Below are 23,153 nucleotides of genomic sequence, written 5' to 3'. Positions count from 1 at the left end.
TTGTTACTGATAAGGATTATGAATTCTCTGTTGATCCTGATATAATTACTTTGGTTGAATCTGATCCTTTTCATGGTTATGAATCTGAAACTGTTGTGGCACATCTTACTAAATTGAATGATATAGCTACCCTATTCACTAAAGATGAGAGAACTTGCTACTTTTATATCCTTAAAATATTTCCGCTCTCATTAAAGGGTGATGCTAAGATATGGTTTAATTCTCTTGATCCTGGTTGTGTGCGTAGTCCCCAGGATATGATTTATTACTTCTCTGTTAAATATTTCCCTGCTCATAAGAAACAAGCTGCTTTAAGGGATATATATAATTTTGTGCAGATTGAAGAAGAGAGTCTCCCACAAGCTTGGGGGAGGCTTCTCCAATTACTTAATGCTTTGCCTAATCATCCTCTTAAGAAAAATGAAATACTTGATATCTTTTATGATGGACTAACCGATGCCTCCAGAGATTACCTGGATAGTTGTGGTGGTTCTGTTTTCAGGGAAAGAACACCGGATGAAGCTGAAATTCTATTGAACAATGTGTTGACAAATGAAAATAATTGGACACCTCCGGAGCCAATTCCCGAGCCTATTCCTAAACCAACTCCGAAGAAGAGGGGTATTCTATTTCTCAGTCCTGAGGATATGCAAGAGGCAAAGAAATCTATGGAAGAAAAGGGTATTAAAACTGAAGATGTTAAGAATTTACCTCCTATTGAAGAAATACATGGTCTTAATTTACCGCCAGTTGAAGAAACATATAATCCAAATCCTTTACCTATTGAAGAAACTCATGGTCTTGATAACCCGACACAGGTAGTAAAGGTAAATTCTCTCTATAGATATGATAAAGCTGTAATCCCATTTACTAAATTTGATAGCCCATGCTTAGATGAGTTTGATAAATTTATGGCTAAGCAAGAAGATTTTAATGCTTATTTTGGTAGACAATTGAAATACAATTCAAATATGCTTGGATACTTGGGTGATTATATGGCTAATGTCAAAGGTGAACTTAAACTTATTAGTAAACATGCTTCTATGGTTACCACTCAAGTAGAACAAGTACTTAAAGCTCAAAATGATTTGCTCAATGAATTGAATAATAAGAATAATGATAATGTTGTTAGAGTGGCTACTAGAACTGGTAGAATGACTCAGGAACCTTTGTATCCTGAAGGCCACCCTAAGAGAATTGAGCAAGATTCTTAGAGAAATAATTTAGATGCACCTAGTTCTTCTAAAAAGAAGAAAAAGAAAAATGATAAGACTTTGCATGCTTCTAGTGAACCTATTGTTGAAACACGTGAGAATCCAAATGATATTTCTATTTCTGATGCTGAAACACAACCTGGTAATGAACCTGAAACTAGTGATAATGCTAATAATAATGTTCATGATGATGCTCAACCTAGTAATGATAATGATATAGAAATTGAACCAGCTCTTGATCTTGATAACCCACAATCAAAGAATCAACTTTATGATAAGAAAGACTTTGTTGCTAGGAAACATGGTAAAGAAAGAGAACCTTGGGTTCAGAAACCCATGCCCTTTCCTCCCAAACCATCCAAGAAAAAGGATGATGAGGATTTTGAGCGCTTTGTTGAAATGATTAGACCTATCTTTTTGCGTATGCGATTAACTGATATGCTCAAAACTAATCCTTATGCTAAGTACATGAAAGATATTATTACAAATAAAAGAAATATACCGGAAGCTGAAATTTCCACCATGCTTGCTAATTATACTTTTAAGGGTGGAATACCAAAGAAACTTGGAGATCCAGGAGTACCCACTATACCATGCTCTATTAAAAGAAACTATGTTAAAACTGCTTTATGTGATCTTGGAGCCAGTGTTAGTGTTATGCCTCTCTCTTTATATCGTAGACTTGATTTGAATAAGTTGACACCTAATGAAATATCTTTGCAAATGGCTGATAAATCAACTGCTATACCTATCAGTATTTGTGAGGATGTGCCTGTTGTAGTTGCAAATGTTACTATTTTAACGGACTTTGTTATTCTTGATATTCCCGAGGACGATAGTATGTCTATTATTCTTGGAAGACCCTTTTTGAATACTGCAGGGGCTGTTATTGATTGCACTAAAGGCAATGTCACTTTTCATGTTAATGGCAATGAGCATACGGTACACTTCCCGAGGAAACAACATCAAGTTCATAGTATCAACTCTATTGGAAAAATTCCATCAATTATATTTGGAGGTTTTGAATTTCCTCTTCCTACTGTCAAGAAGAAATATGATATTCTTATTATTGGGGATGTGCATATCCCTGTTGAGGTAACATAGTGTTATTTGAAATTTCTCCGGTTCCATGTTATTCGGAATGAGTTCGTTAACAAGACTTGATCAACCTTGTTAGTGGATTCCTTTTGATGATCATGAGATAGATGAAACTAGAAGGCACAACTTTCTGTATCCCACTTTTACTTTATGTTATTTATATTAAATAAAATAAAAAAATATTTTTCTGTCTGTTATCTAATTATCCGTGCAATATAAAAATACCTCGAAAATAAAAGTTCTCCAAATGCCCTGAAAATTAAATATGATTTTTTCTAGAATATTTGAGGATTTATGGAACTGAGAACAGACCAGGGGGGTCAACCACCTGCCCACGAGGGTGGAGGGCGTGCCCACCCCTTTAGGGCGCGCCCCCCTGCCTTGTGGGCCCACGGTGGCCCTCCTCCACTTTATTCCTGCACCCACACACTTCATCTTCCTCCTCCAAACAGGAAAAACCAGCTCAAACCCGAGTCCAAGCTCGTTTTGCTACCATTTTCGATCTCCTTGCTCAAAGCACCTCTCACAAAACTGCTTGGGGAGATTGTTCCTTGGTATGTGACTCCTCCATTGGTCCAATTAGTTTTTGTTCTAGTGCTTTATTCATTGCAAATTTTCGCTGCTTAGGTGACCTTGTTCTTGAGCTTGCATGTCAAATTTATATGGTCAAAAGTAGTTTTGATGCATGATATAGGCCCTAGGCACTTTTAGGAGTAGTTGCTATCAATATTATTGAGTTTGGTTTACTTTTATTTTGAAGTTACTAAAAAAATCAGAATTTTTCAGAGGAAGAAAAATGCTTAGGAAAATGTTCCAAGGTGGTTCTTCAAAGAAGCAAGGACCCAGGCTTGCAATGTGTGATGCTGATGAAGAGCCACCAAGAGACGCTCCAGTGCGTCCTTCTGAGTGGCCTTCTGAAAATTTTATGGATCAAGCGGGAATAAAAGAAGAATTCAACGCATATTTGCGTAACGCTGATCTCGTGAGCTTCGAGGAAGAGAAGTGCAGTCAGTATCATGAGCTCACTAGCTCCTTTGTGAGGAGGTTTGAATTTTCAACTTCACGTAATGCTCCAACTGTCCTGTTTGATCTTTATGATAAATCTTATACCATGGACTTAGAGGATTTTACCACTGCATGCAAACGTCCACACTGGGGTAGTATAAGGGATCCTCACAAATCTGAATTTAGAGATTTTCTTGTTGATATAACTGTGGGAGAATCTAGAGATATTACACAAGCTACCATAGGGAGCATTCACTTTCCTGACATACATTATTTTGCTCTCTTCATAGGTAGATGCATAAATGGTAAAGACGAGGCATGTCACGTGTGTGTGTCCCTGACCTTAGAATTCTTAGGAGTGCTGTGTTAGGAGACAAATCATATAATTTGGGAGCCATTATTGCACGTAGGTTGCATCTTAATAGACATAATGGAGATTTCTTTGGTGGAATTTATGCAACCCGCATAGCTAATTTTCTTGGTATAGATGTGCGCAAAGATGATATTGAATTACCTCCTGCCTATCCAGATTTTAATGCTATGGTTCACCACCAGTTTGTCAAGAGGAACGAATCACCTCTCCAGTATCGACTAATCTTTGACAGACGACGTGCTGTTCGTATTACTCTCCCTGCTCCTGCTTTCTTTGATTACCAGGCAAGAGGAGGATATACTATTACCAGAGAGGAGGCAGATGAGTACGAGAGGAGAGAGGAGGCTACTCGTCGCCACACTGCAACTCAGCAGGCAATAGCTGCTGCATCACAGTACGACCCCAACAACTATTATTATGGATATCCGCCAGCCCAGCCGTGGCCATAGACCAACTTAGGCCAAAAGCCTAAGCTTGGGGGAGTATGTATTTCCCACCGACATTACATTTATACTCACACACTCATTGCTAGATGTCGGTGCTCATACTTTTTCATTGTATCATCCATGCTAGTTTAATTTCCCTTTTCTGCTTTCTTCTTGTGTGTTTAATAAACCTTAGAAAAAAACCAAAAAAATTAGTTGTAGTTTTTAATTAATTTACTTTCCATGCTTGTAGTAGTAATTAAAAAGAAAACCCAAAAAGATTTCCTGCTCTTCTTTTGCTTGTTGGGAGCTTTCCCGTGTAAATAGTTTTATTTCTTTTCTTTTCTTTGGGGGTCGATAGGAGAAGACCATGATTAAATTGTTGAAGTTGCTCTTATATGCATTATTGTTGATTTGACAAAAGAGCCCATATTGCCTTGTCTTCTTCTGTTTATTGAATGCTTGCAGATTCCAGCTTAGTCCAATGCACGTGCACTATTATTATTATTCACATCGTTCGGTCGTGCAAGTGAAAGGCGATTATGATGATATATGATGTACTGGCTGAGATGAGAAAAGCTGGTATGAACTCGACCTCTTTTGTTTTTGTAAATATGATTAGTTCATCGTTCCTGATTCAGCCTATTATGAATAAACATGTTTGCAATGACAACTAGAGATCATAGTTTCTTGTGCCATGCTTGATTAGCTATGAGTTATAATGGTTTACTTTGCGTGCTAACATGCTATTAAAATGGTTATGATGTGGTATGATAGGGTGGTATCCTCCTCTGGATGATTTAAGTGACTTTGACTTGGCACATGTTCACGCATGTAGTTGAAACAAAATCAACATAGCCTCCACGATATTTGTGTTCATGGTGGATTATATCCTACTCATGCTTGCATTCAGTGTTGATTAATTTTAATGCATGTTCATGACTGTTGTCGCTCTCTAGTTGGTCGCTTCCCAGTCTTTTGCTAGCCTTCACCTGTACTAAGCGGGAATATTGCTTGTGCATCCAAACTCCTTAAACCCCAAAGTTATTCCACATGAGTCCACTATACCTACCTATATACGGTATCTACCTGCCGTCCCAAGTAAATTTGTATGTGCCAAACTCTAAACCTTCAAATAAATATCTTGTTTCATATGCTCGAATAGCTCATGTATCAACTGGGGTTGTCTGTATCTTCCATGTTAGGCGGGTTATTCTCAAGAGGAGTGGACTCCGCTCCTCACTCACGAGATAAATGGCTGGTCACCGGGATGCCCAGTCCCATGCTTTATGCAAACTAAATCAAAATAATTGCAAACAAAACTCCCCTAGGACTCTTGTTAGTTGGAGGCACTCGTTGTTTCGAGCAAGCCATGGATTGATGCTTGTAGTGGAAGGGGGAGCATAAACTTTACCATTCTATTTGGGAACCGCCTATAATGTGTGTAGCATGGAATATATCGCCATCTCTTGGTTGTTATGTTGACAATGAAAGTATACCGCTCAAAATATTATTCACCTCTGTTTCAAAACCGAGCTCTGGCACCTCTACAAATCCCTGCTTCCCTCTGCGAAGGGCCTATCTATTTACTTTCATGTTGAGTCATCACCCTCTTATTAAAAAGCACCAGTTGGAGAGCATTGCTGTCATTTGCATTCATTACTATTAGTTTACATTGAGTATGACTTGACTGGATCTCTTTTACCATGAATTACAATGTCTAGTCAGTCCTTGGTCTTTAAAGGTGCTCTGCATTTATGTTTTGCGGTCACAGAAAGGGCTAGCGAGATACCACCTTGTTATATCATATTATGATTGTTTTGAGAAAGTGTTGTCATCTGAGTTTTATTTTTATGGCTTGCTAGTTGATTATGCTATTGATATGAGTAACTTGAGACCTATGCATTATTGCGAATGTGGTTAGTTATAATCTTTGCTGAAAACTTGAATGCTAGCTTTACATATTTACAACAATAAGAGCAAACCGAGTCTGTAAAAGTTTTTCTTTATCACTTTCAGTTTATCAACTGAATTGCCTGAGGACAAGCAAAGGTTTAAGCTTGGGGGAGTTGATACGTCTCCAACGTATCTACTTCTCCAAACACTTTTGCCCTTGTTTTGGACTCTAACTTGCATGATTTGAATGGAACTAACCCGGACTGACGATGTTTTCAACAGAACTACCATGGTGTTATTTATGTGCAGGATCAAACGTTCTCGGAATGACCTGAAACTTCATGGAGACACTTTTCAGAAAATAAGAAAAATACCTGCCAAAGATGAAGGCCTGGGGGCCCACCATCTTGCCACGAGGGTGGGGGCGCGCCTGCCCCCCTAGGGCGCGCCCCCTACCTCGTGGGCCCCCTGTTGCGTCTTCGACTCCAACTCCACCTCCATATATTGAGTTTCGATGAGAAAAAAATCAGAGAGAAGAAATCATCGCGTTTTACGATATGGAGCCGCCGCCAAGCCCTAAAACCTCTTGGGAGGGCTGATCTGGAGTCCGTTCGGGGCTTCGGAGAGGGGAATCCATCGCCATCGTCATCATCAACCATCCTCCATCACCAATTTCATGATGCTCACCACCATGCATGAGTAATTCCATCGTAGGCTTGCTGGACGGTGATGGGTTGGATGGGATCTATCATGTAATCGAGTTAGTTTTGTTAGGGTTTGATCCCTAGTGTCCACTATGTTCTGAGATTGATGTTGCTATGACTTTGCTATGCTTAATGTTGGTCACTAGGGCCCGAGTGCCATGATTTCATATCTGAACCTATTATGTTTTCATCAATATATGAGAGTTCTTGATCCTATCTTGCAAGTCTATAGTCACCTATTATGTGTTATGATCCGTTAACCCCGAAGTGACAATAATCGGGATACTTACGGTGATGACCGTTATTTGAGGAGTTCATGTATTCACTGTGTGTTAATGCTTTGTTCCGGTTCTCTATTAAAAGGAGGCCTTAATATCCCTTATTTTCCGTAAGGACCCCGCTGCCACGGGAGGGTAGGACAAAAGATGTCATGCAAGTTCTTTTCCATAAGCATGTATGACTATATTCGGAATACATGCCTACATTATATCAATGAACTGGAGCTAGTTCTGTGTCACCCTAGGTTATGACTGTTACATGATGAACCGCATCCGACATAATTCTCCATCACCGATCCATTGCCTACGAGCTTTCCATATATTGTGCTTCGCTTATTTACTTTTCCGTTGTTATTGCTATCATCACTACAAAATACCAAAAACATTACTTTTACTAATGTTACCTTTTGCTACCATTATCACCACTATCATATTACTTTGCTACTAAATAATTTGCTACAGATATTAAGTTTCCAGGTGTGGTTGAATTGACAACTCAGCTGCTAATACTTGAGAATATTCTTTGGCTCCTCTTGTGTCGAATCAATAAATTTGGGTTGAATACTCTACCCTCGAAAATTGTTGCGATCCCCTATACTTGTGGGTTATCACTTATTTTGACAGCTGGCCTTTTAACCTGAATGGGCCACTATTGGACCGAGACACGTGTTGACGTATCATAGGTGCGTTCTGTCCATTCGCTGGATGACAACTGTCCGAACGCCGGGCCGACACGTGGATCTGCCGGCCAATGAGAATTTTACACGTGGAAAATCCCCATTGGTCCGCGTTGTTAACGGGTTATCGGATCCAAACTGAAACCCGATAGCTTAACGGCGACCCGTTACGGTGGATGCCATGTGTTGGTCACCCTTGACGAAAGCACTTCTATGACGCATGATTTATCGTCATGGAAGTGGACACTTCCGTGATGATAATTTTTGTAATGTCGTGGAACACTTGTATGACAGCACAGGTATGACTATCTTGATTCTGTCATAAAATCGTCATGGATGTACATGCATGACACAAAACATGACCTACTATGACAAACACGTATCATCACGGAAGTGTATTTTTTTATAGTGAGAGGTAGCGTGCCGACGGTGATCACATCGACCTTGGAACCATTTTTGGTGCGCATCGTCACCTCATCCTTAGCCAATCTTCGTTTAATCCGTAGCCCCTGTTTCGAGTTGCAAATGTGAGCAACAGAACCAGTATCACATACCCAGGCGCTACTACAAGCATTAGTAAGGTACACATCAATAACATGTATACCAAATATACCTTTCACTTTGACATCCTTCTTATCCGCCAAATACTTGGGGCAGTTCCGCTTCCAGTGACCAGTCTCTTTGTAGTAGAAGCACTCAGTTTCAGGCTTAGGTCCAGACTTGGGCTTCTTCCCGGGAGCAGCAACTTGCTTGCTATTCTTCTTGAAGTTCCCCTTCTTTATTTTGCCCTTTTTGTTGAAACTAGTGGTCTTGTTAACCATCAACACTTGATGCTCCTTCTTGATTTCTACCTCCGCGGCCTTGAGCATTGCGAAGAGCTCGGGAACCGTCTTGTTCATCCCTTGCATATTATAGTTCATCATGAAGCCTTTATAGCTTGGTGGCAGTGATTAAAGAACTCTGTCAATGACACTATCCGAAAGATTAACTCTCAGCTGAGTTAAGTGGTTATGGTATCCAGACATTCTGAGTATGTGTTCACTGGCAGAACTGTTCTCCTCCATTTTGCAGCTATAGAACTTGTTGGAGACTTCATATCTCTCAACTCGGGCATTTTCTTGAAATATTAACTTCAACTCCTAGAACATCTCATATGCTCCATGACATTCAAAACGTCTTTGAAGTCCCGATTCTAAGCCGTAAAGCATGGCACACTGAACTATCGAGTAGTCATCAGATTTAGCTTGCCAGACGTTCATAACGTCCAGAGTTGATCATGCAGCAGGCCTTGCACGTGGCGATGCATCAAGGACGTAATTCTTCTATGCAGCAACGAGGATAATCCTCAAGTTACGGACTCAGTCTGTGTATTTGCTACCATCATCTTTCAACTTAGCTTCCTCTAGGAACACATTAAAATTCAAGGGAACGGTAGCACGGGCCATCGATCAACAACATAGATATGCAAAAAAAAACTATCAGGACTAAGTTCATGATAAATTTAAGTTCAATTAATCATATTACTTAAGAACTCCCACTTAGATAGACATCCCTCGAGTTATCTAAATGATCACGTGATCCATATCAACTAAACCATGTCCGATCATCACGTGAGATGGAGTAGTTTTCAATGGTGAACATCTCTATGTTGATCATATCTACTATATGATTCACGTTCGACCTTTCGGTCTCAGTGTTCCGAGGACATGTCTGTACATGCTAGGCTCGTTAAGTTTAAACCGAATATTCTGCACGTGCAAAACTGTCTTGCACCCGTTGTATGTGAACGTAGAGCTTATCACACCCGATCATCATGTGGTGTCTCGGCGAACTGTCGCAACGATGCATACTCAAGGAGAACACTTATACCTTGAAATTAAGTGATGGATCATCTTATAATGCTACCGTCGTACTAGGCAAAATAAGATGCATAAAAGATAAACATCACATGCAATCAAAATATGTGACAAGATATGGCCATCATCATCTTGTGCCTTTGATATCCATCTCCAAAGCACCGTCATGATCTCCATCGTCACCGGCTTGGCACCTTGATCTCCATCGTAGCGTCATTTTCATCTCGCCAACTATTGCTTCTACAACTATTGCTAATGCATAGTGATAAAGTAAAGCAATTACATGGCGATTGCATTTCATACAATAAAGCGACAGCCATAAGGCTCCAGCCAGTTGCCGGTAACTTTTACAAAACATGATCATCTCATACAATAACATATATCACATCATGTCTTGACCATATCACATCACAACATGGCCTACAAAAACAAGTTAGACGCCCTCTACTTTGTTGCAAGTTTTATGTGGCTGCTACGGGCTTCTAGTAAGAACCGTTCTTACCTACGCATCAAAACCACAACGATTTTTCGTCAAGTGTGTTGTTTTAACCTTTAACAAGGACCGACCGTAGTCAAATTTGGAGAAACAGACACCCGCCAACCACCTTTATGCAAAACAAGTTGCATGTCTGTCGGTGGAACCGGTCTCATGAACGTGGTCATGTAAGGTTGGTCTGGGCCGCTTCATCCAACAATACCGCCGAATCAAAATAAGACGTTGGTGGTAAGCAATATGACTATGATCGCCCACAACTCTTTGTATTCTACTCATGCATATAATCTACGCATAGACCTGGCTCGGATGCCACTGTTGGGTACATATCATGCAATGTCAAAAAAATTCCTATGATCACGCAAGATCTATCTAGGAGATGCATAGCAACGAGAGGGGAGAGTGTGTCCACGTACCCTCGTAGAACGAAAGTGGAAGCGTTAGCTTAACGCAGTTGATGTAGTCGAACGTCTTCGCGATCCAACCGATCAAGCACCGAACGTACGTCACCTCCGAGTTCTGCACACATTCAGCTCGATACGTCCCTCGAACTCTTAATCCAGCAAAGTGTTGAGGGAGAGTTCCGTTAGCACGACGACGTGGTGACGGTGATGGTGATGTGATCCGCGCAGGGCTTCGCCTAAGCACTACGACAATATGACCAGATGAGTAAACTGTGGAGGGGGGAACCGCACACGGCTAAGAGAACAATTGATGTTCTTTGGGGTGCCCCCTGCCCCTGTATATAAAAGAGGAGAGGGAGGAGGCCGGCCCTAGGGGCGCGCCATGGGGGGTAGCCGACTAGGACTCCTAGTCCTAGTCGTCCCCTTCCTTTCTTTCGAAGGGGAAAAAGGGAAGGAGAGGGAGAGGGAGAAGGAAAGGGGGGCACGCCCCCTCCCCTTGTCCAATTCGGACTGCCCATGGGGGGGCACGCGCCACCCCTTGTGGGCTGCCCTCTCTCTCCCCTATGGCCCATGTTGTCCCATTACTTTCCCAGGGGGGTTCCAGCAACCCCTCGGTACTTCGATAAATATCCGAAACACTCTGAAACCATTCCGGTGTCCGAATACTATCGTCCAATATATCAATCTTTACCTCTCGACCATTTTGAGACTCCTCGTCATGTCCGTGATCTCATCTGGGACTGCGAACAATTTTCGGTCACCAAAACACATAACTCATAATACAAATCGTCATCGAACGTTAAGCGTGCGGACCCTACGGGTTCGAGAACTATGTAGACATGACCGAGACACATCTCCGATCAATAACCAACAACGGAACCTGGATGCTCATATTGGCTCCTACATATTCTACGAAGATCTTTATCGGTCAAACCGTAATGACAACATGCGTCATTCCCTTTGTCATCGGTATGTTACTTGCCCGAGATTCGATCGTCGGTATCCTCATACCTAGTTCAATCTCATTACCGACAAGTCTCTTTACTCATTCCCTAATGCATCATCCCGTAACTAACTCATTAGTCACTTTGCTTGCAAGGCTTGTCATGATGTGCATTATCGAGAGGGCCCAGAGAATCCTCTCCGATACTCGGAGTGAAATATCCTAATCTCGACTATGCCAACCCAACAAACACCTTCGGAGACACCTGTAGAGCATCTTTATAATCACCCAGTTACATTGTGACATTTGATAGCTCACAAGGTATTCCTCCAGTATTCGGGAGTTACATAATCTCATAGTCAAAGGAATATGTATATGTCATGAAGAAAGCAATAGCAATAAAACTTAACGATCATTATGCTAAGCTAACGAATGGGTCTTGTCCATCACATCATTCTCCTAATGATGTGATCCTGTTCATCAAATGACAACACATGTCTATGGTCAGGAAACTTAACCATCTTTGATTAACGAGCTAGTCAAGTAGAGGCATACTAGGGACACTTTGTTTTGTCTATGTATTCACACATGTATCAAGTTTTCGGTTAATACAATTCTAGCACGAATAATAAACATTTATCATGATATAAGGAAATATAAATAACAACTTTATGATTGCCTCCAGGGCATATTTCTTTCAGGTAGATCATAGCTTATATCCTTCGGATATCATCAACTTCATTTTGTCTAGCCATCACCCAGATTTAAGCTCAGAGACCATCTTACTACTTTGTGGAATATTTGGAAAACTAGAAGTGATCTTCTATTTAATAAGAAAAATTGGAGTCCAATGCAGGTTATATACGCTACCGAATCAATGCTTAATGCAGGTGCATTGGAGGATGAGTTGGAAGACAAGAGGATTGCTATTATGGAAGCCAATAGCAATGATATTGACAGGGAGCTGAATTTTCGTCATGTAGGTTTCTTAGCATATATGATGATGCATACGATCCTATAGTTAGCCAAGATAAAGCATCTTTTGGAGTATTTCTAAGGGACGAATCAAGGAATCATTCCATATTTATTCAAGGTGTTGCTAGGAATGTTTGTTCTATTCTACAGGCTGAAGCACTTGGGCTTCTTCTGGCGGCCGAAATTGTCAAATATTTGAATTGGAGCTCTGTCTATTTCCTATCTGATTGCAGGGCTTTAGTGGAGGTGGTGAAAGCAAAGGATCTGATTTGAAATCCAGACATTGGAACTTACGACCTACTCTTGCTGATTACTTCAATCTGCTTTCTGGTCTTTGCTTGTTACAGGATTGAGCACATTCCAAGAATCAACAATCCGATGGTTCATAATCTTGCAAAAAAAAGGCATACTTTTCTAAATCTCTTTCTAGTTATAGCTTTCTTTGCAGTAAAGGACCAAGATGTAACTACAAAATGGCTCTTGAGGCCATTTCTTTTCCTTGAGGGAACTTAAATATCTGTACATTGCCTTGGATGCTAATAATAAAACCTGGAACCCTCTTTCGAGGGTTGTTGTTTGCCAAAAAAAAAACTGGGCATGCGAGTACAATTTTTTTTTGAGACAAATGCGGGTAGAAATGATCCATGTCTGATCTACTACACGGGTAGCAGAAAGAAGAAGGATGGCAACGAGACATGAAGAGCAGAACCGGCCCGGGTATTTCTCGGTTAAATCATCTTTCTCCAGCTGTTTCTCCTGCTGCAGCGCGGTGGACTGCACTGCAGCGACTGCCGACCCGGCCCCCAAAATGTAGGCGGGCCGGACCCGACCAAAATGCCCCATTCGCCGCGCTCCACGCGGACGCGATCACCACGCAGTCACGCACCGCTCCCCGTGCCCGCCCGCTGCCGTGCCCGTGCCCCCTTCCTTTCCTTTCCTTTCCTTTCCTTCCTTCTTTTCTTTCCCCCTCTCCCTCCGTCCGCCCCCGCTTTTACACCGCCTCCCCCACCTTCCTTCCCCCCTCGCTCTCCTCCCTCGCCACCCCCCAGAACCAGATCGCCGACGCGACCGGAGCAATGGCGGCGGGGTACCGGGCGGAGGACGACTACGACTACCTCTTCAAGGTCGTCCTCATCGGCGACTCCGGCGTCGGCAAGTCCAACCTGCTCTCCCGCTTCACCCGCAACGAGTTCAGCCTCGAGTCCAAGTCCACCATCGGGGTCGAGTTCGCCACCCGCTCCCTCCAGGTCGACGGCAAGGTCGTCAAGGCCCAGATTTGGGACACCGCCGGCCAGGAACGGTACGCGCCACCTCACTCCCCCCATTCCTGCCCTCCCCCTCTTCCCCGCCTGCTCGGCAGCAGGCAGATCTGCGCTCCCTCGCGGCCGTATGTAGATCTGTCATCTGTGCTTGTCTTCATGGTTACTCCGGTCACATCCCGACGCATGCGTGCTTCCCCTTCAAGTGTGCGTGTCTGCTGTGGAGCTTTTGCTGGTTGGATCTCGCTGCCGAATTATGATGCGTGCTGGCGCGGCAACGTGGTGGAGTGTCGGGGGAGGTTCAGTCAGTCCTGCCAATGGATCATAGCATCGGCTGCTTGCTTACGAATCAGTAAGCAGGGACTCTACTGGGGAGTGGCTGTACGATTTGGGACTTGTACAGCTAGAATCGCATGATCTGTTTGGTGCTGTTTCCGGTGATGATTTGGTCATGGAAATGCCCACCTTGTAGATTTAGCTCACTACACTCTGATCTTGGTAGTCTATAGGATTATTACTCTGTGTGGTTTTATCTTGCCACTGCAGTGAAGATCAGGGTTTCAACGGCAACAGAGTTAGTTCTGATATTTTGGTAGTAATGATTTCTGTTCTGGAAGTCCACGTAACTTACAAAGCACGTCATATCATGATACTATATTGCGTGCATATCTGGTTTCTGGTTGATGCATGGTTGGTATGCTAGCTCCAGGTTAGAATCTTCCTTAGCACTCCATTTTTAGAAGTGATGCTTATTGTTGGTTGGGGTCTTCTAAAGAACAAATAATAAAAATCATTGCTTTGTGAACTGGTTGTTAGGCTGCCTTACCTCCTTTTGAAGATAGAGGCCTTTACCTATCTGCACCCAGAAATCCATGTTTGTTTTGTCCTTATTTTTTCCATTATACTTTTTTTTGTCTCTAATTTTACTAATTTTAGAATTATACATGGGTGGGAAGCTTGACAATGGTTTAATGGTCTACTACTTATCATATTTCGTCCTTAGATATTGGCTCCTGTCCTTTTTCTCAACTAACCTGCTGTTTGTGATTAGAAATGCAAGCTGTATTCATCATGCGCTCACGTAATTGTTACAATTCTCAGTTGGATACTTGGAAATGTTGAGCCATGTATCCATGCACCTATATTCTTGTCTCAATTGTTTCCGAAATTTGGTAGTATTGCACATTGGCAAGACGGCAACGATGATTATTAGCACCATGATATATGTTGTTACACTCTGCATTTTTTGGGACCGCAACCAATGAAAATCGCAGTAGCAGAGTGGAGCATTTTGCCCATTGTTCCAAATACTGGCCAGTTAATTGCTACTCGGTTGGTCACCGAATAGCCGATTAACTGGCCAATCACCTATATTATCCCTTATTGTCACCTGACCGATATCGTACCAGTTGCCCATATCCTGAACAATGATTTTGCCTAATCAAGGCTATGATATAGTAAAATTTGTGTTGGCTCATATTTGTATGGGTTAATGCTACTACTCTAGTAGTAACATGGAACTGACTAAGCAGAAATTTGCTATTGGAAGGACTATCAATAGTCCAGAATTGTGAAAAATGTGCCCTAGAAAAAAAAATAGTTTGAGGCTCACCTGAATTATGCTCATAGTACTGGAATTTTCATGCTATTTAGTTCTTGTTGGGGCACCCTGTACTCCATGTGGGGTTGGACTGGAGTTAGACAGCCGATAGGTTAGTTGGCATTACTGTATAAAGTCTACATCACCAATGCACGGAATCATGTGGTTTGTAATCCTTAAGTATCTAATCCCAGTTTTTCTTTATATGAATGCCTTTGATGATATTTTGGCGTGTAATTGTATGCATCTGGAATAATATAGGCCTGATGATAGTTCTGAAGTCGATGTAGTTAAGCAATAGTGGTACAGTAAGTTTCATTTGAGTGTTCCTCGCCAAAATTGGATCAGGATTGAGGCTCTGTGTCCACCTTCCTGTTAATTGTGTTGCTCAGGCCTGTGGATAAGCAACCCTGCCAGTGAACAGACTACATCCCATCAATTAAAGCTTGAATTATCCATGTTGGAGACACATGATTGTAAAGTTACCACGAACTTTTAACCTCTTGGTGAACTACTTTAGGATTCTTGATTGGTAGTGAATTCTCTTGTTTTTCACAATGTTGTCTTTTCGGTTCACATCTGCCTTAACTTACTACATTTCATTTCTGTTCTGAATCCTGCCGCAGGTACCGTGCTATTACTAGCGCATACTACCGTGGTGCTGTAGGAGCGTTGCTTGTCTACGACGTCACCCGGCACGCAACCTTCGAGAATGCAGAGCGCTGGCTGAAGGAACTGAGGGACCATACGGATCCGAACATAGTTGTCATGCTTGTTGGCAACAAGTCTGATCTCCGCCATCTCGTGGCCGTCCCAACCGACGAAGGGAAGGCCTTTGCAGAGAGGGAGTCACTCTATTTCATGGAGACCTCTGCGCTCGAGTCGACCAATGTTGAGGACGCTTTTGCGGAGGTCTTGAAACAGATTTACCGCATCGTGAGCAAGAGGGCGGTCGAGGCGGGCGAAGACTCGGCCGCTGGCCCTGGCAAGGGTGAGAAGATCAACATGAAGGACGATGTCTCGGCGGTGAAGAAGGGCGGGTGCTGCTCTAGCTGAGGCGCCATGCTGTATTTTTTGTTGCTGAGCTTTTGTGACGTGGCCTTTGCAGCGACCGGGAATTATTAGTAGCAGTAGTAGCAAGTATTATTATTATTATGATGATGTTACCTAGAGAAGTTGAAGTTTGTTGCTGAACCGAGAAGTTTGTCTAGATGAGGTGAGACCTTCCTTCATATTGTTGTATCGTCTTTGCGGCAATCGGCATGGTGGGGTATTGTTTTTCAGGTCATTGCATTGCAACCGTGCTTTAACTTTTCAACTTGATTGAAATTTGCTTCATGTTTGCCGATCGCCGATTCCTCACAAACGCAAGGGAATTGTTAACCGGAATGTGCATTGGATAACGCAATGCGTACAGTTTAGACAATCAAATGCAGTGTCATTTCTCATTTGGCTGGTGTGTGATTGCATGAATGTTCAAAGTATGTACTTTAACTAGTTTTGGCAGTGCTTCGACTACTAAGAGCAACTCCAACCAGGCGGACGGGCGTTTTGTTCGGGTCAGACGGCTGTTAGTTTTTTCGTTTGGGTCCGCCCATGAATCCAAAGCTGGCCTGACGCAATTTTTTTGTAAACTACTCTCACCGTTCCTAAATATAAGTCTTTTTAGAGATTGCAGTACAAACTACATGCGAATGTATATAGACATATTTTAGAGTATAGATTCATTCATTTTACTCCGTATGTAGTTCATAGTAAAATTTCTAAAAAAAAACTTATATTTAAAAACGGAGGGAGTAAAAAAGAAATACACACACAAACACGTCGAAACTTTACATAATTAAACTTGAAACTTAACATAATTAAACTTTAAACTCCGGCCAAAGTTCACTTAAATATTAATGAAACATAAAATAAAGTCCAGGCCTTAACGCACGTTGTCCTAGGCGTCATCGTCCTCCCTCAGGCCCATGAGGTTGATCAACTCCGACACGGGGCCAGCACAGGGGAATGCCGCCTCCCAGGCCCGCGCTGCATCTTGCGCCGGCTGCGGCACGGCGGGCGCGCTCTTCCTCCTTCCTCTCCAGGCGATCCTCCTCCTCCTGTGCCCAGCGGCTTTCCAGCTACATCCGCCGCTCGCTGTTGGCACGCTCCTCCGCCAACGCGTGCACCCTCCATTGTTGGAGGTACGCCGTCTCTTGCTCCGGCGTCGCGCCGAGACATACGAGCACCGCGCGGACCCACTCACGGAGTTGTCTGGTCCATTGGTACTGTTTCGGCCCTTGCTGAAGAACCCCATGGAGAGCTCGGGTTTGGCTACGGCCGGCAAGGGGGCAAGCTCGTCTAGATGTGGACGGGGATGGAAATGGATGAGCCCCCGCCCCTTCCCCGCGCACGCTTGCATTGAAAAGGACGGCGACCTGCAGCTTCCACCCAATACCAGGCGAGCCCGAGGTAGGTTGCCGCGTTTAATATGACCGCTGGCGGTGGTTGGACGGACGACATATGGGGCCGCGACGGACACCGAGCAGACACGCGGCTCGTCCGTTTCTTGTCCGTGTGGACGCAAACTGGGCGCAAATTTGGACCTGAAATGCGTCCAAAGGGACACCGAGCAGACACGTTTTGGGTTTGGATCCGGACGTTAGGCTGGTGTTTTGGTCCATTTTGACCCAAACGGACGGGCACGGACAGTTTGGGTCGCCCGGTTGGACTTGCTCTAAGTTATGTCGTAGAAATTTTTATCAAAATCCAGTAACACTTTGTGAAACAAATTTACACGTACAATTGTCCAGTATCTGACCTTAGTTTAGTTAATGATTGAGTGATCATAGCGAAGAGTCTGGATTTTCATAACATACAAATGGTCATAGTTATACTTGACCTTTGATTGAGATTACTCACAATAGCAAGGACTTTATGAATGTAAGCCTTTGTGTTAAGTGTAATTTCAAAGCGCACGCCTTAGTTAAGGTTGCTTCTTCTCTACCAGTAGGACGCCACTTGTGGCTAGGGATTTTACCGGACATTGCATGTATGTATTGCTAGACGATAGGCTTGAGTTGTAACGTGACAATGTCACGATTGTAATTGTGTGCGTGTGTTATCTTGTAAACCAAGGCAGGTGGTTAGAGGCGAGCTCTATCTCTTGTAGATATCTTGTATAGCTTGGATTAAGGGCCAAGCCCAAAATCACCTGCCGAATCTTGTACCCTGTTGAGTATATAAGCACGCACACGTCCCTGCCAGGAGGCATACGCTTCACACCAAACCTCTAAGTTTTACATGATATCAGAGCCTACCTCGGATCCATCCATGGCGAGCTCATCTGCAAATATGTTCTCCTCATCTCCTTTTGCACACATCGCCACAGAGAAGCTCTCGAGAGGGAACGAAGCTCTCTAGCGCGGCACCGTCCTCTCTGCCATCAGGGGGGCGCAGATGGCGGGCTTCCTCGATCTAGAGCAGGTGGTGCCGCCCATGTCGATCGAGGTCACTAGCGACGACGGCAAGACCAAGTCAAAGGCCCCCAACCCTGAGTTCGGCACCTGGTACGCTCGCGATCAGCGGGTCTTCTCCTACCTGTTGACTACGCTACCACATGAGATGGCCATCCAAGTGGCGATTTGCCACACCGCAGCAGAGCTGTGGAACACAGTGCAAGGGATGCCCACCTCGCATACCCGAGCGCGGTCTGTCAATGTTAGGATCGCCCTGGCGAATCTTCAGAAGGGCAACTCCACCATTACGGAGTACGTTGGTAAGATCGGAACCCTTTGTGATGAGTTGGTTGCCTCAGGAAAAAAGGTGGACGAAGAAGATGTGGTCTCGCACATCCTCGCCGGGCTGGAGGAGGAGTTCGATCCCGTGGTGTCTGCCATGTGCTCACAGGTCGAACCTGTGACTGTCCCGGAGCTGTACTCACAGCTTTTGAGCTTCGAGACGCGTATGAATCTTCACGGGGGAACCTCCCAGTCCTCCGCCAATGCTGCATCACGCGAGCGCTTCAACAACTCCAACAACAAGCAGAACGGCAACGTCGGTGGCCGCGGTGACCGCGGTCGCATCTTCAACAACAAACAAGGCGGCGGAAGTGGTGACCGCGGTCGGAACTTCAACAACAAGCCCAACGGCGGTGGCGGCCGTGGCAACCCAGGAGGAAACTGCGGCAGCTTCAACAACAACTCTGCCGCCAAATCAACGTGCCAGATCTGTGGCAAAGTTGGGCATATGGCGTGGAAGTGCTGGAAGCGCTACGACTCCTCTTACCAGGGAGGGGAAGAGCGCTCGGCGAATATTGTTGCTCCTCAATATGGCATAGATACAAACTGGTATATAGACAGTGGTGCAACTGACCATATCACCGGTGACTTGGAGAAGCTCACAGTCCGGGAGAGGTACACCGGCAATGAGCAGATTCACACCGCCAACGGATCAGGTATGGCAATTAATCATATTGGTCATACAACTATCTATACCCCAGATCGTGATCTTCACCTAAATGATGTTCTTCACGTTCTGGAGGCCACTAAAAGTTTGATCTCTGCAAATAAACTTGCCTTTGATAATGACACTTTCGTTGAAATTCACCCTCATTTTTTTCTTGTCAAGGATCTGGAAACGAAGAGGGTTCTACTTCGCGGCAGGGGTAGGAGAGGTCTCTATCCTCTCAAACACATCGGGAGAAACGTCAAGAAGCATGTGCTAAGTGTCACCAAGCCATCTTCGGACTGGTGGCACCGACGTTTAGGTCACACATCTTCCACTGTTGTTAGGAAGATCATTAGTGAAAATAAACTCACCTGTTCTAGCAATGACGATGATAATAAACTTGTATGTGACGCATGCCAAAAGGGCAAAAGTCACCAGCTACCATATCCTCAATCTATGAGTGAATCAAAATTTCCTTTGGAACTTGTCTTTTCTGATGTGTGGGGTCCTGCCATTGAAACCGTAGGTAGAAAGAAATACTATGTGAGTTTTATAGATGATTTTAGTAAATTCACATGGATCTACCTTATCAAACATAAGTCTGAAGTTTTCCAAAAATTTCATGACTTTCAAAATCTTGTTGAAAGAAAATTTGATCGAAAAATCTTAGCTCTCCAAACAGATTGGGGAGGGGAGTACGAAAAGTTGAATTCCTTTTTCACCAAAATAGGAATTTCTCACCATGTTTCCTGTCCCCATGCTCATCAGCAAAATGGGTCAGCTGAACGTAAACACCGTCACATCGTTGAAGTTGGTCTATCCTTGCTTGCTCAAGCCACCATGCCCTTAAAATTTTGAGATGATGCCTTCATTGCTGCTACCTATTTAATTAATAGGATGCCAAGCAAAGTTATCAACTTCGAGACTCCCCTCACTAAGTTATTCGGTGACACACCAAATTATTCTTCTCTACGCATATTTGGTTGTGCTTGTTGGCCGAATCTTAGGCCCTACAATACACATAAACTCCAATTTAGATCCAAACAGTGTGCCTTCCTAGGATACAATAATCTCCACAAGGGGTATAAATGCCTAGATATATCTACCGGCAGAGTCTATATTTCCAGAGATGTGGTGTTTGATGAAAGCATCTTTCCCTTCTCCACCTTGTATCCTAATGCAAGTGCACGACTGAGAGCCAAAATCCTTTTGTTACCACCGGAGCTCTTGAATCCTACTGATCAGGGGGATGATAGTGTTGATCATATGATTAATGATGCTACTAATCCGAGTCATGATGCTGCAGGAAACAGTGAAAAAAATGTGGCACAAAATGGCAATTTGCAACATGATTTTATGCAGCACATCAGTCCAAAACCGACCAACGCGGAGCACGAGGACGATCCGGCTGCGGCCGCTAATCCCAAGAGATCTGGTGGCACGGGATCCTGCCCGCCTGCGGCGGCAGGCGCTGATTTGCTGCCTCCCTCGGCTGGCAGGTCCGCTGCTGGCGTCTCCGCGTGTCACACGTGTCCTGGTGGGACCGACACGGGCGTCTGGTGGGACCGACACGGGCGTGTCGCCTAGCCCCGTCGCCTCTCCGCGCCATGATGACTCTGGCGGTCGGGTCCACGGGCATGTGTCGCATGTCCACCAACCCGTCTTGTCGCCTGTGTGGGCGCGCGATCCCACGCCCGACCGCACCACAGCCGAGGAGGATCGGCATGTTGTGTTGCCTGTGCGGGTGCGTGATCCTACGCCCGACCGCGTCCTAGTCGAGGAGGATCGGCCAGTTACCCAGATTGCCACCAGAGGGACTGGATCCGCCGTGGCTGGTGGATCGTCTATGGCTGTCGCCCCTGTGCGCCCTAGTACACGGGCTCAAAAAGGTATTTTCAAACCTTTGGTTCCCAAAGATGGGACGGTCAGGTATGACAAAAATTTTAAATTTGCAAACCTTGCTGTTGCTCAAGAGCCTAGAAGTGTGGCAGAAGCTCTAGGAGATAAAAACTGGCAGCATGCTATGGAAACAGAGTATAATGCTCTTATGAAAAATAGAACTTGGCACTTAGTTTCTCCAAAATCAGGGAGGAATATTATAGATTGTAAGTGGGTGTACAAAATTAAAAGACACTCTGATGGCACTTTAGATAGATACAAAGCTAGGCTAGTTGCAAAAGGTTTCAAGCAACGCTATGGCATTGATTATCAGGACACATTTAGTCCAGTTGTTAAAGCTGCCACCATTAGACTTGTTTTGTCTATTGCTGTCACCAGGGGATGCAGTCTTCGTCAACTGGATGTTCAGAATGCGTTCCTACATGGCGTTTTCGAGGAAGAGGTTTATATGAAGCAACCACCTGGTTTTGTCGATGAGACTAAACCTCAGTATGTTTGTAAGTTGGACAAAGCCTTGTATGGTCTGAAACAGGCACCCAGAGCTTGGTACTCAAGATTGAGCACAAAGTTACAACAACTTGGTTTTCGGCCCTCCAAAGGTGACACCTCCTTGTTCTTCTTTCAGAAAGGGAAGGTGATTATTTATATGCTCATTTATGTAGATGATATAATTGTTGCTAGCTCCTCACAAGAGGCCACCTCAGCTTTACTCAAAAAATTTGAAAAATGAATTTGCACTTAAGGACTTGGGAGAGTTACATTATTTCTTAGGCATTGAGGTGAAAAAGATACCTAATGGGATTTTGTTGACTCAAGAGAAGTATGCCACTGATATTCTCAGACGTGTTGGCATGAAGGGGTGTAAACCTTGTAGTACTCCTTTGTCCACTACAGAAAAGTTGTCCCTACATGAAGGGGAGCCATTGAGTCCATAAGAAGGAACTAAGTATAGAAGTGTTGTTGGTGCACATCAATATCTAACATTGACAAGACCTGATATATCTTTCTCTGTTAATAAGGTTTGTCAATTTTTGCATGCTCCTACTTCCATGCATTGGACAGCTGTTAAAAGGATATTGCGTTATATTCAAGGGAGTGCTGGCATAGGACTGAAAATATGTAAGTCATTATCAACCACAGTAAGTCTCTTTTCTGATGCAGACTGGGCAGGATGTCCTGATGACAGGAGATCTACTGGTGGGTTTGCTGTTTTCCTTGGTTCTAATCTCATCTCATGGAATGCCAAGAAACAAGCAACTGTTTTCAAATCCAGCACAGAGGCAGAATACAAGTCACTAGCAAATGCAACTACTGAGGTAATGTGGGTAGAAACTCTGCTTGATGAGCTAGGAGTTGAAAGACCACATGTCTCTGAAGGAAATATGCCCTAGAGACAATAATAAAGTTATTATTTATTTCCTTATATCATGATAAATGTTTATTATTCATGCTAGAATTGTATTAACCGGAAACATGATACATGTGTGAATACATAGACAAACAGAGTGTCACTAGTATGCCTCTACTTGACTAGCTCATTGATCAAAGATGGTTATGTTTCCTAGCCATAGACAAAGAGTTGTCATTTGATTAAGAGATCACATCATTAGGAGAATGATGTGA

General features: G+C 43.7%; 2 protein-coding genes and 1 pseudogene across 2 annotated transcripts; all 3 read left to right on the top strand.

Moving 5' to 3' along the window:
- The first annotated feature begins 13,301 nt into the window (after positions 1–13,301).
- Positions 13,302–16,488, top strand: LOC125520084 (ras-related protein RIC2). The gene is made up of 2 exons (XM_048684890.2): positions 13,302–13,641; positions 15,827–16,488. Exons 1-2 carry the CDS (start codon positions 13,418–13,420, stop codon positions 16,254–16,256), a joined length of 654 nt encoding a protein of 217 aa, XP_048540847.1. The 5' UTR covers positions 13,302–13,417; the 3' UTR covers positions 16,257–16,488.
- A 2,153-nt stretch (positions 16,489–18,641) lies between these two features.
- Positions 18,642–22,921, top strand: LOC147960282 (uncharacterized). Its single transcript, XM_087533257.1, has 5 exons — positions 18,642–19,638; positions 20,938–21,130; positions 21,786–22,027; positions 22,593–22,649; positions 22,692–22,921. Exons 1-5 carry the CDS (start codon positions 18,642–18,644, stop codon positions 22,919–22,921), a joined length of 1,719 nt encoding a protein of 572 aa, XP_087389383.1.
- Positions 19,005–19,143, top strand: LOC125526132 (small nucleolar RNA Z247; annotated as a pseudogene).
- Positions 22,922–23,153: the final 232 nt, after the last annotated feature.

This window comes from Triticum urartu, chromosome 7A, assembly GCF_056163025.1.
Source record: "Triticum urartu cultivar PI428250 chromosome 7A, HENAU_Tu73, whole genome shotgun sequence".
Classification (NCBI taxonomy): Eukaryota; Viridiplantae; Streptophyta; class Magnoliopsida; order Poales; family Poaceae; genus Triticum; species Triticum urartu.
This window is presented reverse-complemented; position numbering and strand designations above follow the sequence as displayed.

What these genes read in the sequence shown, in the direction of transcription:
- LOC125520084 (XM_048684890.2), top strand. Translation starts at nt 13,418, where the DNA reads ATGGCGGCGGGGTACCGGGCGGAGGACGACTACGACTACCTCTTCAAG. An exon ending in GACACCGCCGGCCAGGAACG is followed by an intron (nt 13,642 to 15,826) that starts GTACGCGCCACC and finishes ATCCTGCCGCAG; the next exon opens with GTACCGTGCTATTACTAGCG.
- LOC147960282 (XM_087533257.1), top strand. Translation starts at nt 18,642, where the DNA reads ATGGCGGGCTTCCTCGATCTAGAGCAGGTGGTGCCGCCCATGTCGATC. An exon ending in GACTAAACCTCAGTATGTTT is followed by an intron (nt 22,028 to 22,592) that starts GTAAGTTGGACA and finishes TGCATTGGACAG; the next exon opens with CTGTTAAAAGGATATTGCGT. An exon ending in TGGCATAGGACTGAAAATAT is followed by an intron (nt 22,650 to 22,691) that starts GTAAGTCATTAT and finishes TTTCTGATGCAG; the next exon opens with ACTGGGCAGGATGTCCTGAT.